The sequence below is a fragment of the Mercenaria mercenaria genome, chromosome 10 (genome assembly GCF_021730395.1).
Source record: "Mercenaria mercenaria strain notata chromosome 10, MADL_Memer_1, whole genome shotgun sequence".
Lineage (NCBI taxonomy): Eukaryota > Metazoa > Mollusca > Bivalvia > Venerida > Veneridae > Mercenaria > Mercenaria mercenaria.
In genome coordinates, this window is record NC_069370.1 from 29,375,240 (window position 1) to 29,395,049 (window position 19,810).

Here is a 19,810-nt window from a genome sequence, read left to right on the forward strand (position 1 = left end):
TAAAATCAGATGAATGAAATAGAGGGAAATCATTCTTTACTTGTTCATGCTGCTTTGATTAACTGGTATCAAAATGTGTCGTCATTAGGCTGCACGTAAGATTTACTTCATGAATGGAATGAAATTAAAAACAGGTGTAGTGTTTTAACGGTAATCTTCTTAGGCAAGATACTTCAGTGAACTTTCTCTGAGATAGATTTCAAGTGGTTATTTTGAATTTTGAACACCCGTTAACACAGCTACAGTTGATGTGGCGGCTGTAAAATGTCTCACTCAATAGGTTTTTAATTTCTGGTACATAGATCCGCTAAAGCCGCCGAAAGGTGGCGTGAGGGTTATTGCACCTATCAGTACCTTTAATAAACAGAATCAAACGAGTCTGCAATTATTTTTGCTTGGTTGTGTTTATGCTTCCAAAGTATCTTATAGATTTATTTTGCAACTTAAGTTCTACAGTGAGGTAGGTATTTGTTTCATGATTAGCCTTTCATTGTTAAGGAGAAATGAATCAGATACAGAATCTATGGAATCCCAAGTCGCAAAACATTGACTATGTGTTTTAATCCTTTGTACAATGGAAATATCGTACGGAAATCGTCACGATTAGTTGAAGATTTGAAACGTGTCTCAGCAAATAACTTAAAGGAATGTTAGACATTATGAACATGGTACAAAATTTCAAACAACTGGGTCTTAAGACATGACCTGGCATGACTTCGGACTGTTTTGCGCGTGCATCAAACTTACGTAAGGTTTTCTGAAGCACAGCGCGCAACCAGGCAAATTAACAGCAGACTCGGTTGAATTACTGTATTCATGAAAGCAAACTTGCGACAACGATCACGCCCTCTTGCAATGGGACAAATGACATTTTTACCAAAGCCATTGAGCGAATTTCTTATTTCGAAAAGTCCAGTAATGATAACATTTCTAAGTAGTCCAATACTTGACGCTAGTCTCATGGAATAGTTTAGGAAATATCGACTGGACACGGAACTTGACGGTCGGACACAGCGTGACAATTTCAGCTCACCATCTTTAAAGGGGAACGATCAATACCCATCATAGTTTTCAAACTCGTTTTCGATGTATGAATGCATTTTTCCTGTAATTGTTGTAATTAAATTGCTCATCCGCCAATCCGCACATTTAACAAATCATTAATATGATAAAAATCTCTAAGACACACAAAGTTACAGATGTTAAACTCGTTATTCAATAATGAACAGTCAGAGTTATTTCATATTCAAATTAAGTTACGGTATATGAAGAACAGCATAGTTTACTGAAATAATCTGTACTTGATATCCACTGCACTAAAGGTCATTTTTTCCTTATTAGTTCTCCGCCGATCTGTGAACAATTACACTTGGTTTCAGATAGCTAAATAGTATGATCATAATTCACAGGTATAGGTCTGAACAGAAATAATCATACTACCTCAAAAAGTCACAAAACTATACGAAGCAATGTATGTATTGTGAAAATTGAAGGTAGTTGGTCCGTAATTCGGTCGTTAGTGTAGTTCGATGAAGCACTTCACTTCCCTTACAAGTTTAGTCAGAGAAATCAGAAATTTCATATGGAGTATAATATACCGTTAGTAGGGGTCCACTACCTTAATCTGTTTCAATTTCGAATGAACATTAAATTCATAATTTTTGGTTTAAGAAATATAGAAATATATTTTTTTCTTGATATATACACTGATATTTTTCTCATAAATTTTCTCTTGAATGTTAATTTTAAATTTGTCATCTACACTGAATAATATTACTTTGAAGAAAATCATAATGCCTGAGATACGAAAAAAAAAAATAAGGAGAAGATTATGTAATTGGGTATAAACCTCATTAAGTGCTACGCTAGTCTCCCACAAAGTAGCTTAAGAAGATAATTCAAAATATTCTTTAAGAATAAACTCTCAAATTCACATTTGTACCATTTAAACACTCACAACAGGGGCTTTATCTGAATTGAATTGACCCAAGTACCCGTATAACTATTTCCATGTACTTGAAAAACTCCCCAGTTAGCAACCAGTGTCCAAACAAACATCTCTCGTAACATTTATCCCAGACAGGAAAGTAAAAGTGAACAAATGCTCACAGGAAGCCGATAAGCATGGTACTTGTAGATTACCTAATGTCTAATCTGATTTTTTAACATGTTTGAAGGAGGTATGCGAGATTTCCAATATTTTGCCCTCCATTTAAATTTAGATGATTTCAATTTCTCCTTTACAGTTTTAGGTTTTTGCAAACTAATTCATGTTACCTGGTACATTTTAAGTGGGAAAGATACAATAATATATACATATAAGATAATTAGGTATAAAATATTAAAATGGAACATAAAATAGCCAAGTATAGATATCATGTCTCTCCGTCTTTCTTTCAGTACACATGTATAGAGTGTTTGTATTACTGGTTTTATTTATGATATTTTATCCAGTTGACTTATTTAAACGCACTGTATCCTAACCATTATATTTCATGTTTTCAGTAAAAATGCAGAATACGTTATTATCTACAGACAAACAGTACATTTTTATTAAGACGAAAATCCTTGATTTGTTTTATAGATTAGTTTTAATTTACATAGAATCATATCATTCATTTTATATATCTTTCAAAATGCATGATTATTGCAACGTTCTGTGTAGGAAGTATGAAGCTAATTTTTTTTGAAATGGTTAACTTTTTCTGCATTACTAATGAAAGGAATTTAAAAAACGAGGTCATATGTCCGAACGTACTTATCTATTTCAATTTCTTAATGCAGTTGTTATGTTTCAAGACTTCACTTTGTCTTATTTCAATAAGCAAATATAGTGACATAAATGTAAACCATAGCGAGAAAATGTCATAATAATACAGTATAACATTTTAGCCATTGGTATACCTTTTTATCAAACTTAAAAACTTATAAACTTATTTAAATATGACGAAATGAAGAAGTTTGACATTTCCCCTTATGAATGTCTCGTTCATAACGGTACGGCGCGAGATTTGAATTAATTTAAATTGTCTTGCGTTTATAAAACTTCGGATTATTCACATTTCGGCATAATACATCGAGGTTTAAATAGTTAAATATAATGTAGAAAAATACAGGAAACGATACAGTTCTTGTTGTTTCGTCGCTAAGGAGATATTTCTGAAATCTTCGTTTTTCGCTCAAAAGAATTTATTTCAAGATGGAACTTTCAATGTGTGGAAATATTCAACGCTGTTTAATTCTTTTGTGTTTTATTTTCCTCTCCAGAGGAGAGAAGTTGATTGGAAATGAAAATAACCATAGTTTGAAGAAACAAGGTGAGATCATTTACTAGACTACTTAGGTTTACATGTAATATTTAATTATTAAAAAATAACAAAATCTCACAATTTCACATGTGTAGTACAATTCGGATGTGTATATAAAGCAGTATCGGTACTCATTTTTTAGGTTAGCGGACTTGTTGTGGAATCTGCATGCTCATTTGTAGTGGTGATAGGCGCTTTGCCGTAATTATAGTCTGGTACATTGTGGTGGTGATTAGTTCGTATAAAGTCTCTCTACTATATAATAATTTATAATGCGAACTTATATCCTAGCGGATCTCACGTATAGGAAGGTCAACTGTGTTGAATTTAATTATATTGCTGAATGCAAACTATTTCTATGTATTCAGTGCATCCAGCTCGAGACCCAGTTTACTTATAGAGGGAAAATATAGATCAGTTAAAAAGACTAAAATGTTACTGTTGAGTTGTTAGACATAATAACAGAGATTTGAGTACATATTAATGCTGAACCATGTCCGTACAATTCGGGTGTGTATATAAAGAAGCACCGAAGCTTACTTTTTAGGGTTAGAGGTTTGTTCGTCTATGCGCTTTGCCGTAATTTGTCTGGTAAGTGCTACTTGTATATGGAAGGCGACCGAACGAATGTAGTTCTAAAAAATGAGTTGTGTTGCTGATAGTTTACGCATCCACCTACTATTAGAAAGTTTTTTATATTTTAATCTAAGACAGGTATTTCATGAATAAATGAAACGTGTATCAAACAATTTAGTTTCCAATTTAAGAACAGTATTGTGATGCCGTTAAAAGCCTATTTTCTTACTATAGAGAATAGATATTTGTATATCATTCTTTTCAGTCCTTGTACAAAGTATAATGTAACTTAAGGTTTAAAAACTTTTTATATTATTTAGTTTCTTGTACTGATTACACATGGGCTAAAGGCAAAATATTTCGTTCAAAGTCTATCATGAAACGGATAGTATTTCATTGCATAAAGCATAACATTAAACCAGGTTATACATATGCAAGTGGAAATTTATACCAAGTATAAACATAATACCAATATTTAAGGGCAGTTATGCCCAAGTAGAAGTTGATATTATAATATTTTGGAAGTCAATGTACAACTATTTATTGTTGAAATTGGACCACTTTTTAAAAAAGGATACAGCAGTCTTGAATTTAACAATGGATACTCACGATTTCATTAACATACAACAGAATTTACAACAAATGTCACTTTAAAAAGATAAATTATTGCAGATTTTATAAAGCAGGATAATTTCTTTTCTATTATTAATATCAAGAAATTTGGTTCAAAACTGAGTGAATACAGTTTAAACCCAAATCTAAAAATAAATCAATCCAATATTTGTTTTACATTACAATGACAACAAATGATTACCATTTTTTTTTAAATGTTGAAATGATTTTTTTAACCGTTTCTCGTTTTAAAAACATACTACTTTTACGTGGTTCTAAATCATACCATAAATCTGCAATTAATTAAGGAAAATTGACATATCAGAACTGAACTTTTCATTTTTTTTTCATTTGGAACAAAGTTAATAACACTTTTACTTATTTTAACAATTACATTTTCAATGGAATAGTATTTGATATGTATGATTTAAGAAAATATGAAGGATTATCTCAGTTTTCTGTAGACAGCATGCCGAAGCTGATTTAAACATATCGTGTTATGTACTGGGCCTTTGATTTTGAGGAATACAACGTTATGTGATATCAGAAAATATCCAAAATGTTTTCTTTTATAATCTGTACGTTGGTATAAAAAGTATGTAAGCAAAGCATCCTTGCGACACAACGGCATGAAGTTTATATTAAGATATTACACATGATATAAGGGTTAAATTGCAAAATATATAGTAATTTTCAGTGCATTTTGAGGTCAGAAAATGCGGAGCGTTTATTCCACTGTTTGACAAAGCCTTTCTTTTTATTTTAAGGCCGTAACTATCTGTCAACATTGGTACTCTGAAACAATCATTTTGCAAGCGTTTTGCACGACAGATTTACGGGTTTTGTCTCGCTCAAATTTGCTGCCACTATTTTGAGAAGATAATCCCAGATATTATGTAATTCTCATAAATTCTAAAACTAGTCCTATCAGCTGCAAAGCATTTAACTTCATTCTTTATGGAGCTAACTGTTGAGTCTAGAGAAGCAGAGGGAGAAACGCAGACGCATGGACAATTACTAATTTGCTCATATCACTTAAGTATAAAAGTCATTTTCTTTTAGAGCTGAAACAACGTATGGATACTCCTTCTGAGCTTAAAGCAAACAGACGCGATTCACCATACAGTATTGTCAAGGTAAACTTACAAAACATTTTTCATCTGGAAGAGTGGCATTTCACAGATATATAGTAGTTTAAAGTCTGTATTAAATACTAGTATATTGATATATCTCCATTTATAACGAGACGTTTCAAGAAAATTACCCTTTTTCCATTAGAGTGAATGTAGGGTGGATGGATAAAAATCTCCGTGATCTAAATCCCCTCTACTATATAAAAAAAATACAAAATCCCCATTATAGTTTTGCAAGGGGTATCATAATCCCCTCTGTGATTTTTATAAGGCTATCATAATCCTCTTCATGAAAATAGCAGAGCAATCATAAATTCCCATCGTGAAATTTACAGAGCTATCAAAATCCCCTCCTTATAACTGAAATGGTAGCCATGTTTCAGGTCTCCAGACCGAGACATTTGAAACGGGATATCAAAAATTTTGTTTTGTGTTTACAAACACTAACAGTTTATTCTCCCCACTTTGTGAGAAGAATGAGTGAAAGCGTTTGTTCGAAGAGACCAGTGTTTACTATTTATTGGAAGTGTGATTTTTTAAACGAATATTTTATGTGTTATCAGGGAGCCTTTGAAGATTGGGCATTAAATAAAAATTAAAGTAAATACAATTCTCACAGTTTGGTATTTTATGTCAAAATATAAATTTTTTCAGTCTTAAAAGCTATAGTACTTTTTACTGTGAAGGTAAACATTTCACGCTATATTAAGGAATGATCAAGTTATTTGCATAAAATGAACTAATGCTATGACCAGCACTTAAGAAATAGGTAAGCCTAAAAAGAATTGAATGATAATATTAGTGTCATGTTAATTGTCATCTCTTACCATTTAATGATCATCAACTTTTGAAGAAAATATTCCATACACAGAAATACTATCAAATTATGAAGCGCCCTACCAAAGCAATGTAAGTATTAACATACATGCCGTTTCCGTGACTGCTCTTTTAAAATCTTCACCTTTTGTTTTGTACTTTAAATAGGATTTCTACTGTCAGCTAAGAAATTATCTGCTATGTTCCTGTTTCATCTTTGAATGTTTTTGTAATTGATACGTAACAATGTTTCAATACAGTTCCACTGTTTCATTTGTTACCTTTTTACCTGATTCATATCCATATTGCCTTCTTAATTTTGATACTGTTTACAATGGGTCTGTTGATTAACTGTCATTTAATGAAATAATGAACCGTAATCAGGAAGATTTTGAAAGCGGTGTAAATTCCACACACCTTGCCATTTTCACGAAGGGGATTACGACACCCCTGCTAATTTCACAGAGGGGATTGTGATACGCCTTGCAAAACTAAGAAGGGGGATTTTGTAACAATTTTGCAGTGAAGGAATTTTAATCAAGCGAATTGGAAATACACTCTGAAAAATGATCAGTCTCACCAATCAAAATACATGTATGTACACTCAAAGATATAACTTTATAATTGCGGTGTACTATTTAAGATAACATTTAATCGCAATACAAAAATATGGACAATATAGACAATGGATCTAAGCAAAAGCTTGTTACTTAACGGTAAGTTTGTTTCATGTGGTTTTTTTTCAGCGCAGCGCCACAAACACCGTTGATATTGCAATGTTTACGGACAGTTCCGCTCCAGGAAAAACATTTACAGTTTATGTAGACAATACAATGACACGCCTTATCATCGAAGTGAAAGTAGAAAGATCAAATCCAGTTGCAATTGTTACTAGACCTTCAGGTTGGTTAAGGCCATTTGTTTTTGTTGGTCTTTTACACCGAAAAATCTTTTTCTTCTCTTCACAAAGTCTATAGGCACTCTTAGTAGCTAGCAGTATTCAGTATTAACTTAAAAATCCATAGTTCTCTTAGTTTTGTATGAAAAAGAGTGCCGAAAAATGCTGACAAAATCAAAAAGCATGCATTTAACAATTGTACGTAAATGAGTTGATACTGAAATAAAACAAGAAGAAACGGAAACATCAGAATATGTGTGTCGAATATTTAATACTAGTAAATTATAAATTTCAATACGTTATCACCAAAGGTAAAAGTTGCAAGGAAATATTTACAGCAGATATGCAGTACATTTAAAAAAAAACTTTGAATACCTCATTTACTTTATTGCAGGTATACCAGGTCCACGTCCTAATCTAAATGGTACAGCAAGTACAGGGACAGTTACAGCAACTATAGAAGCAAATATTTCTGCGGTAATCTAAGAACCATTAATCATTCTCTATCTTTAATGTCATTTCCATTATTTTTATAATTATTGATATATTTGAATGCTAGTAATTCTTAATCGTGTGTTCAAATATCTTACAGGCTGACTATGGGATATGGAAGATAAACAAATTAGACTCAAATATTTGGACAGTAAAGGTCCGAGGCGAGAGCCCTTTGGATTTCTCTCATCAGTTCTTAGAAGGAAGTTTTATACAGGTTCCAATTACGGGAGAACCTGTGCAAGGTTTTGTGTGATTTTACTGAAACGTTACATCTGTAAAATATTTGATATTAATCAAAGATAAATAAAATGTACTTCAAAACAGAACAAACTGAAAAAGGCCATCTTAATAGGACGCAGATTTTGTAAGTAGAAAAAAGTGGGTGGATATGATAAGATATATCTGCAAAAAGTACAATGTTTTAATACATGAAATGAACATTTTTCATCTCTTATTAGTAAACAAAGGAATGCTCACCTAAATAGAAAAACGCTTGAAAAACAAATTTATTGTTGATTTACATATGACTTATTGTAAACATTAAAAGTCAATAATAAATAATTACTTTTTTTAAATAATAAGCACTATACCATAGCAAATCGTCTAGCAATATCTTTCAACTACCAATTAATGGAACGAAGCTAAATAAGTTAACTTTCTTTGTTTTCATTTGGCATACTGTAAACAAAACCACAGTATTTAGTTTGTTTACAAAGTAGTGCATATGAAAAGAGATGCTGTGCAAGAAAGGCCTTGTTTAAAACACAAAAGAGTAATTTCTCCTTACTACATTAAGTGTTAATGGCTACAAAAGTTGAGTTCCTTGCACTAAGAGCCCTTTTTACATTTTGAACCCGACATTGCATTTAAATATCATAACACATTATGAAACTTCAGAATACGTATTTTGTTAAAACCCCAAAACAATTTCTTAAAAAAACAACTGTTTATCTGTCCTGCATGAATTCTGAAAGCAACTGATTCACTTTATAGTAGTTCTGCACGTTTGATTAAACGGAAGTAATGGCGTAGCATTATTTATCAGGAAGACGTAGAATAAAGCCACGGAGACGAAACTCATTTTATAAATAAATGGTAACCTGTGAGTAAAATTATATAAGAGGGCCAAGACTGCCCTAGGTCGCTCACCTGTGTAACACCCCATAACAGTGTAAACATGTTTTACCTAGTGATTACATGGAGACAAGTATTCTGACCAATTTGCATTAAGATTGGAACAAAAACGTGACATCTGGAGTGTAAACAAGCATTTTCTTTTATCTGACCTGGTGACCTAGTTTTGACACCACATGACCTAGATAAAAATTCGTACGATATTTTACGCAGACGAACATTCTGACCAAGTTTCATGATCATCAAATGATCAAGAGTGTTAACACGCTTTTCCTTTGATCTGACTGGTTGACCTAATTTTTGATCCCATATCAAATATAAAATGTCACTTCTATCATGTTCACAAGGTAAAAATTACCAATGTTTGGCTCTTTAAGGGGTCAATCAGGGGCCGTAACTCCAGAACCTATGATTGGATTTGACAGATTCATCATGGAATCCAAAATTTATTTTTGTTAAAGCTATTTTGCAAGTTTGTATCAAATCAAACCAGCAAATTTTGGCCCTTTAAGGGGCCATAACTCTGGAACCCATGATGGGATCTGGCCAGTTTTCGAAAGGAACCGAGAAATTATGCCAATACAAGTTGTGTGCAAGCCTGATAAAAGGTAATTGCAAAATTTGGTCTCTATCGTGTTCACAAGCCAAAAAAAGCAAATTTTGGCCCTTTAAGGGGCATAACACTTGAACCCATAATTGAACCATGCCAGTTTTCGAAAGGAAGCGAGATATTATGCCAGTACAAGTCGTGTGCAGGTTTTATTAAAATTGATTGCAAAATGTGGTCTCTATCGTGTTCACAAGCCAAAAATAGCAAATTTTGGTCCTTTAAGGGGCCATAACTGTAGAACCCATGATGGGATCTGACTAGTTTTGGAAATGAACCGAAATATTATGCCCATACAAGTTATGAGCAAGTTTGATTAAAATCAAATAAATGTGGTCTCTATCGTGTTCACAAGGAAATTGTGGACGGACACGGACGGACGACGGACGGACGACGGACGAAGGGCGATCACAAAAGCTAACCCTGTCACTACGTGACAGGTGAGCTAAAAACGGCGACTACCTTTCTAGAGATAAAATATGGTATTAAAGTGTTTGACACGTTAAATGATTCCAAATATTGTCTCGAAATCAGCTTGAAAAGTACTAATATCTTTAATCATAGTCAACTATCTTAAAAACAAACACAACGGACATATACATTTTATTTTAGCACATTATAGCCCGTATGTTGCTTTATAATCATGTTTTATGAAATCCAAATTGTAGAAAAAATTCTATTTGCGAAAATGTCATTTCATGTGGACTCTCTTTATGAAAACTTGTACTGGGTGCAACTTTTTTCAAATCAACCTAACGAATATCTAGCAAACGACCCTATCTTTTTTATTTCCTTAATTTTCGGACTGCATTCTGAAGTCTTGAAAAGTCATAGTTTAATCAAATTGCAGAAAAAAAAAGAATTATATAAACGCGCAGAACTACCTTAAATATATTTATGATAACTATTTTCCGGCCACTGGGTAATGCGCAGTTGTGCTAGTGTATCGTATCAATCATATATAAAGTTCGAGATGCAACACGATTTCACAGACATCCTTAGATTATGCGCTAGCCAGCAGTATTCTGATGCCGTGCAAGCTTTCTGTCTAAAGCGAGAACAGTTATAGTGTCCAGCAGGCAAACGTGTATTACACAGTTATAAGACTTGCAACGAAAAGATAAGTGTTATGTTTTATAAGATAGTATGATAAATTACTTATGTTCGTCTGAATGAAATGAAAGAAAACTTAAATGTATTTATTATCGTTGTTATAAATTTATGTTTGCATCAAACACACAGGTGCCCGTCCAGTCTTGGTGCCCATATGGGTGCCGCCCCTTCCAAAAAAAAAAAAAAAAAAATTAAAAACACTGTTTTAAGCCTTAAACGAAAAAAATTTTTTTTTTTTGAATTTTTTTCCCCTATATAATACCATTAAATGGAAAAGGTGCTTGTGTTGCCGTAACGCTATGGAGGTTTACTAGGACACGCTGTGGAACAACCAAAATGTCCAGTTCAGTAACAGCTGAGGCTACCTTGCTGCAATTTACATATCATGCATTTATAAAATAGTAAACAATCTTGTTCTGCCTAGTAAACAGCTTTAAATAACTTACATTTAAATTCAAACAAGCCAAATTGTCTAGACACTTGCAAAAGGCCATTTTGTTTCAAAACGAAAGTAGAAAACCTATTCCGTTGTTGGCGTCTTAGAATCTAAATGTAAGTTATTTAAGGTTGTATACTAGGTAGAATAGGATTGTTTACTGTTTTCTAAATGTCCAATGTGTAAATGGCAGCAGGGTAGCTTGCATTGGTACTGAACTGGACATTTTGGTTGTTCCACAGCGTGTCCTAGTAAACTGGACATTTTGGTTGTTCCACAGCGTGTCCATAGCGTTACGGCAACACAAGCACCTTTTCCATAAAAGAGTATATATAGGAAAAAAAAGTTTCAATTTTTTTTTTCGCTTTAGGCTTAAAACAGTGTTTTTTTGGAGGGGGCGGCACCCATATGGGCACCAAGACTGGACGGGCACCTGTGATCAAACATGCATCAAGCGTTTCGATATGTACACTCAATCATATAGGATTCTTTTACTCTGGATTTATGGTCATTCGAGGTACAACACGGTTTCACTCATACATCCCACCCCACGCCTAAAATACCAATCGATCATCTGATTTATGCTGTCAAGTAACAACTGAAATATACAAGGAAGATGAGTATGAATAATTGTAACAATGATAAACGATGTTGAATGATACTGATTTGACTGAAGAATATCTACAGGATGATGATGAACGATGATGATATATGATAAATGTTGAAAAATAATAATGAATAAATGACGTCGATGAATAATGATGACGTTGAATGAATGGTAGAATGAACGAATGATGTAGGTGAGGAGGATGATGATAAATGACAATGAATGAATGGATGACGATAACTGATAAATATAATATAAGTATAAAGAGTATCATTTACGTGTCAAAAACAGCTATTTTGTCCAGTTGTGTGTTGTTTACCTATAGAGCATGTAGCAATAAGTGTATCCATTGGCTGTTTTGCTTAGTTATAAAAAGATTAATGCAGCACGCTTACGTAGCATAGTCCTTGACACATGAAACCATAAAAAAGTCCTTTCTGCACGTACTACTGTATATCCAAATTGTTGAAACGTTTCATTCAATAGGAACATTATCTATATGACAATCTTTTGTTTCAGAGGTGGCTGTTTTTTTTTTATTAACGAATGTTAAGAGTGTGAAGAATATTGCGGTTTTGGCGATGATTTTATGCGGTTTGTTGACTGACATTATTCCTGTCTTCAGTTGGAATTATGGAATTTCAAGAGTTGAGAGTTGGAATCGGCGATACTGGACTTTAATTTCATTACTTGATGTTAAGCATATGGACACTATTCAAATAGCAAAGTGATTCTTTACTTTGTGTTGTCGATATGTTTGAATGAAATTTTAGAGATATTAAAGTAAAAGATATTGTAACCACTGAGCTTTTGTTTACTTTTCTTTCTTAAAGTATTATTTATGAAGTTGGATGATAAATTATTTATGTTCTTCTGAATAAAACATAAACTCTTCTAAATTGATCTAATATTCCATACGGTCCCGCACAGTGTCATTTCTGAAACACTGTCTGGTAATTTGAGATCAATCAACCGAGTTACATTTAGGTACATTTTTTATACGTTCCAATAATATTTTCTAGATCGTTACTTTAAGTCGCTATCAGGTATTAACACTCAAAACTAATGGCAGTTACCACTTACGTACTTTCAAAACGTCTGTGGATTCATTAATTAACACTATTCTATTCGTTACTACCTCTGTAATTTAGACCATGGGTAGTTCTGCAAGTTTGGATCGATTTTTTCTACAATGTAAAATTAAAATGAACCCTGATTGTTCAAAACTTCAGAATAATACTTAGAAAATTCAACAAATGAAAAAGATAGGGTCGTGTCCTTGATTTTTCGCTAGACTGGTTTGAAAAAAAAATTGGACCTCCCGCGATTTTTCATAATAGGAGTGTATGGGAAAATCACAACTTTCATAACATTTTCGCGGGAAGAACTTTTTCGAAAATGTAGATTCAAATGAACATTCACACAGTCGTAAATAAACATTTGTTCTGTGATATTGTAAAATAAAATGTATAGGTTCTTGTGCTTGTTGTTAAGATATTTGACCATGATTAAAGTAAACCGCACGTTTCAAACTAATTTTAAGACATTATTTTGAATTATTTAACGTAAAAGACGTCTTAATATCATATTTTAGCTTTTGAAAGATAGTAACAGTGCCACTATAAAATGATTTTCATTTCCGTACGCCGAATCCAGGCTTTATTCTACGTTTTCGGGATGAATGACGTTACGCTATAACTTCCGGCATATCAAACTACCTTAAGTCAACATCATGTTAAAAGAGTAACAGAATTTGTACATATATATCCCATACTAGACTGAGGCTTTTCGTAACCTTAACCTTTAAACATGCAGAATATCTCTTATATATTGTAAGTTTCCTATTACATATTTCAGGTAAAACCTATAAGACTGTTATAACAGTATCGGAGTATGCGACAATACAAAAAGTTGACATGGTACTATTGTTTGTTACTGAAAAGTCCTCTCCAGCAAACATGATGTTCCCGACAGAAAAAGGAGGAGGAAAGTACGAAGTAGCATCTCTTAAAATGTTGGACAAGGTGATATTTTTCTCCTTTTAAAAGGTATGCCTTTAAATATTGATAAGATTTTGACTAAGACAAATGTTCATCTGAGTACTTAGTGGAGCAATGATCTAACAGTACAACTACAATGTAAAAAAAGGGTATAATTCCAAAAATGAGTAAAGCTATATTGTTTGAATATACAAGCCCTACCAATATTTCATTGCAGGATTTTATGATTGGAATACAGGGAAAAGATAAGGCTGGCAACTTTTTCCGGCGAATTGCTGTTATCAAGCCAGTTGCGTTAATCCTTACGGTACCTTCGTTTGCTGGTTCTGGTAGGTATAAAATTACATAGTATATAATGTAGCTGACATTTGTCGTTGATTGAGATAATTTCCACACTAGCTCCGACGCCTAGGTTCTTACTCCAAAATCTTAAGCTGGAGAAAAATCTTCAAAATTTTACTAGCGACATATACACAATATCCTGAAAAGTTGATTTAGTACACGTTAAGATGAACACCAAAAAAGACGATCTACCATAGTTTAATAGAATAGAACACTGATACAACGCATGTCCTTAATATTTACATGCTGCCCTATACTGAAGTCATATTTATGATACAGAAAATATTTGTTGAATTGCTTGATACAATCAAGATTTGTGTTGCAGGTGAAAAACTGTACGAGAATACGAAGCTGGATATACCATTTACTGTAGTCAACAAGTTGTCAAAAGATCAAGACATTGATGTAAGAATTCAGGACACCCAGGGCTTTGCTGAAGCACCGACAATCATTTCTGCTACGCTTAAACCTGGGGAAAACATCACTGGGAAATTTGTGATAACAGGTGGACTGTTGGGAGTATCTACGTACGTAAAACATAATTATGTACAAAGTTATGTATTATGTTTTTATTACAGTGGTACAGTAATTGATTATTCTGCCGTATTCAGTTTTTTTTTATTGGTCAATATTTTTATTTTGTTGGGTTTTGCATCACACCAATGAAACATTATTTTGTATGCCGCAAGCTTTAGAACCACCAGCTTCCTTTTAGTATTCTACACTCCAAGAACAACGTTGAGAGGCAAGTGATTCGACGTCAGTGCACTTAACCACTCGGCCAAGGAGTCCCCTGCATTCTGTCATCGCTTAAATCAACTTTTGATAACACTTACTTGACAGATGTTTATTCATTATTAGAATTAACCAAATTGTACATTTAATGTTAGTATGATTTCCGGAGTTCGAAGTTTGTTTGAATATCGTTTGGTGCTCATTCGTTATACAGTTTCGCTGAAGCATTGAAGGAAAACAACTCTTTTGTTACTTTGCTTGATTAGGTTTGATTCATGTATAGGACCTTTTTTTAGATATTTTTATTTATGTATGATAAACAGCCCAATATTTAGTTGTACCGAATAAACATGGAACAGATTGACACACAGTATTTATTTACAGGGATGTTACAATTACAGCTAAACCTTACCTCGGGCATGGGAAAGTCTCACATGGACCTTCTGAAGCATGGACTTTCACAGTAGAAAGAAATCAGACAGTATGTACCTAACAATTGTTTTCTTTGGTACAAAAGAAATAATGTGGTAAAACGAAATTTATTAGATATAATTTTTTTCTTTTAATTGCATCGTCGGTCATTTATACTAGTAAAGCATATCATAATCTTCAATTTTTCGATAATCCTAATACTAGTGTGTCCAAAACATGATCTTTAGTGCCTGCGTGTATAAAATACATTAAATATGTTATATCATATTAATGCGATTTTGCTGTTTTAATTGTAATACGAAACATGGCACATTCTATATTGATGTATTATTGAAAATTAAGATAGCTATTCTACAATCGGCAAAAAGGCATTTATATTTTGAATGCAGACTCCTTGTTTACTGAACATCATTTAACCTATTGTACATGAGAACTTTATATATTCGCTTTGTCATCCAATATATTTTGTGAAGATTTCTTTTCAAAAAAAGCCAAAATATAAACATATAGATATTTACTGATATTTTAGACAACTACATCGACATCATCATCATCATCATCAACAACAACAACAACAACAACAACAACAACAACACCTACGAGCACGTCTACGTCGAGTACTGTAACAACAAAACCTACAACAGCCTCAAGTTTAGCGTCTTCTTCAACCAAGCCAGCATCGACCGCAACAAACGCGACGGCTACGGTGTCTAGTACAAGTTTTTCATCAAGTGCTTCAGCTTCAGCTCCAGCAGCATCATCTGTGTCAAATTCGGTTTCTCCTACTGGTTCAAAAACTACGCCAGCTAGTAAACCATTAGCAACTGGGTCGACTCTTTCTTCAGCCAGTCACAGCACACAAGCGACCACTGCAAGTTCATCAAATCAGCCACTAGGACGTTCAAAATCCGTTACTACCACCGTAGTTGCAACAACTCAACATACATCTTCATCGGGCTCAGTATCAGCACAGACAACTAAACTGACTGGTGGAATAGTTTCAACAACCAGTGGTTCCGCGTCTACGAAATCTGTTCCTGCTGCAAGTGGTAAATCTTCAAATGCGCCAGCCACAATTAAATCAGTTTCTACTACAAATGGAAAATCCACGATCCCACCAGTATCGCACCATGCTGCAGTTTCAGCGTCATCTGCCCACTCTCAGATTGCCGGTAAGACAACAATTGCTGCAGCAGATGGAGATAAGGACGAAACAACGTTTAGCAAAGGAGAAGTATTTGGAGCGGCTATAGTGTCTGGGGTATCTGCTGGAGTCCTTATAGGCAAGTACAAGTAGTATGATTTATATGGAGATATAATGTAAAAATACCGTTACGTATCATGTTTTAGTCAGAGCAGGTACAGTTTTTGTTGACATATATCCGATTGGTTTCAATTTTGGTTTTGGAGAGAAGATACATACCATTAATTTTGTCTACACTATACATGCACTTTAAAGTATAATAAAATGGAGACTAAATCGGTTAAACTATTTTTTAAAGTAATTACTTCTATGTTTGAAAGAACAGTATGAAAGAGCATCTTAATGGGAATCCATACTTTGAAGCCTTTGTAGTTATCAATAATCCATCACCATCGGGGTTTTATTTTTGCTGTTTTCTATTTACTGTAAAATCATTTAATTTCGTGGGCATGAAATTTCGTAGCTTGGTCAAAACGGCAATTTCGTGTGGATATGAATTCGTTGATTTCAACTTTGGAATAGAAAATGAATAGGAATTTTACTTCTTCGTTGGGATCAAATTTCGTAGATTGAATTGGCTCGTATTTACGAATTGGTACTCGTCCAAATATATCGCCGTATTGTTCAAAACAATGTTAGGTGACCTCATAATATTATGCTTCTGACTGCCTAATCTATACATATATTTTTCTCTCATGTCATTATTGCAACACAGAGCTTGATTATTTGCATGGTTATAATGTTACAGGAGTAGCGGCGTTGGTGACAATGGGTTTGGTGTTCAAACATTCTATCAACAAGGGGAAAGTGACTCCCGATGAGAAGAAACAGAGAACGCTATCGGAACATAACCAGTTAGCATGGACATAATCGTTTAAAATTATTTATGTTTTGTGGACTGAATCAGAAGTTAAACTATTATTCACCCATATTTTGTATCTCAAATATCTCACCTTTAATGTGACAGCGGTCAATGTTAAAATGTGTTTAAGATGGCTTTCTAAGTTGACGAGGGAATCACGTTTTTCTACGGAATCTATCCAGTGTGCTAAGTTTCTTTAAAAATAATATCTGAATTTATTTCAGAACAAGAACATTTTAAAACGTATAGAAAAAAATATTGACGTTATTTGAAAAATATTGAATTCCTGTTTTCGTTACTTGATTCACTTACATTCGCAGACGTTTTGGTTCACTTACTCTGTTAACAGCGTATTTTTCAATAACTTCTTTTTAGTTTTTTGTAGGAAACTAAATTTGTCGAACATTGGCCCAACAAATAAAATAATTTGTATAATATTTATTTTTTTCTATAACAGTACCTGCTTTTCAATGTAATATCTACGTTTTTTATAATTTACTAAAAACAATCGCCTAAAAGTAACATAACTGACCTTTTAGAGGTGATTTTCGAGACTTCACATACTGTCAGATAATGGTTTTAAAGTAAGCTTTTGTTCGATTTCAGTTCCGTTTGTCTGTGTAAAATATAGCTTTGTTTCAGCAAACAAATGCTTACTGGACATCTCTTTACTTAAAGGCAATGGCGTCCAGATTTTGACTAAAATTCATCTTTCTTTAAAATTGAAGTTGTTTATATAATGAACATTAGAATATGAGTTTTTGTTTCTAAACTGTTTTCAAAATGCCAAATCAAGACGAAAAAGCTGACCGAGTCGGGATTCGAACCTGGGCTGTCGCGGCAATAAAAACTTCGCTGCTGTCTTTACCAGTACTCTACGGAGGTATTTAACGATCATAAGATATAGATATTTATAATTAAGGCAGTTTACCCTAAGTAAAGCGTTACAAACGCTTTTCAATTTTCAGTGTAAAAATAGCAAAAACAACTAACTCTCACGTGTTTCCATAACATATAGTGTCAGTAAATAAGTTTCAAAGCCTTCTTAAGAAATAAAGCATTAATCTCCTGATACCTAAACATTTTCTCTTCTTTTTTTGTTTCCGTACGATCTGGAGGCCAGTGCCTATAAATAATTTCCAATACATTGCCGAAAAGGTGTTTTATTTCTGATAACATTATCTTTGTATAATTTATAATTTTATTGAATGTTTGCATCAAACTTTTTTTTTATATATCAAAAGTACGTTATTTATATAAACTTGTATGAATGGGACAAATATAGAGAAATAACTACTCAAAAAATGAACTACCATACAAATGAAAAAAAAACTTAACAAATGGGCATAAAACCTACTTTATTTTCAAAATCTAATGTTGCTTGATGATAAAATGAGCTAACGAGCTTTTGATATTTTGGAGAAAAAAAAACAACAACAATATTTTGTTACGTTCAAATCCAGCTGAACAAATAAAATGTTTGTGCTGTGGAAAGAATTACTTATTGGGTGCTTAATTTTAATTTTACTGTTTCAGTAAATGGTATTACTGGCAGTATTTCTTACACGCTTATTTATCATTCAGTTGTTTAGAACGTACGTTCCTATTGTTACAATAAATCATCTTCCTCTTTCTCCAGATTTGTTTTGTTTCTTACATCTCTCTAAATATACTGCAGTTAGATTCCACAATATTTTATGCAAATGTTTAGTTCCACCCTATGAGGTGTTTTAAGAAGCAGTATGATATACAGGCAAATTATCATACAACTGATGCGAATATTTAAAATAACACCAACGAGCGTGCAATAACTAAAACACCACTGTCAATTAGACATAAAACGGCATTAAATAACGATAATCAATGAATTTGTAAACGGTTGATACTTCACAATATAAAATGGGTGTAAGGTACTACAATGACCAGAACTGATAATATGATTTCTGATTAACAAGAGTGTTTTATAAGAGAATAAAAAATGACGGTTCAATATCAAATCTATAAGAAAAACTGACAATAGTACAATCTTTCAAGACGGGACTGATTGCCGGTCAATATTTTGTGCTACTGGCCAGTGTATAGTTTGACGCTAAATTTTGATGATTCAAAACTTGAAGAAAAATATACGAAAAATGATTTCTGATGTCATGTAATAAAACACTTTAGGTCCTTTCAAATGAAAACTGCAAAGTCAAGATCATATGCCGTACCAACTGGTCTAAAAAGTGGCAGCAAGTCTGAACTCGACGGTCCTGATATCAAATCAAGCAATTTGGGTTATGCGGATCTTGACAGCGGTGCAAATGACGTTTTACCTAGACCGGAACTGAAAACATCGCATCTTACTGTAAGGTGAACATAATTGTTTTAAGGTATTTGCTAATTGCATACGGAAATCTGTTTAGAGGCACTGTGCTCCCACAAGCAATTTATAGCTTATTAATATGAAAAAAAACCCTGTCTGTAATCCCAACCGATAGAAAAGAAACGATATATCTCT

General features: G+C 33.2%; 1 protein-coding gene across 1 annotated transcript; it reads left to right on the forward strand.

The window, feature by feature from the left end:
* The first annotated feature begins 2,990 nt into the window (after positions 1 to 2,990).
* On the forward strand, positions 2,991 to 18,942 carry LOC123560448 (uncharacterized). Its single transcript, XM_045352638.2, has 11 exons — positions 2,991 to 3,317; positions 5,559 to 5,632; positions 7,192 to 7,348; positions 7,738 to 7,820; positions 7,936 to 8,080; positions 13,593 to 13,759; positions 13,953 to 14,064; positions 14,403 to 14,604; positions 15,197 to 15,293; positions 15,774 to 16,527; positions 17,197 to 18,942. Exons 1-11 carry the CDS (start codon positions 3,200 to 3,202, stop codon positions 17,316 to 17,318), a joined length of 2,031 nt encoding a protein of 676 aa, XP_045208573.2. The 5' UTR covers positions 2,991 to 3,199; the 3' UTR covers positions 17,319 to 18,942.
* The last annotated feature ends 868 nt before the right edge of the window (positions 18,943 to 19,810 follow it).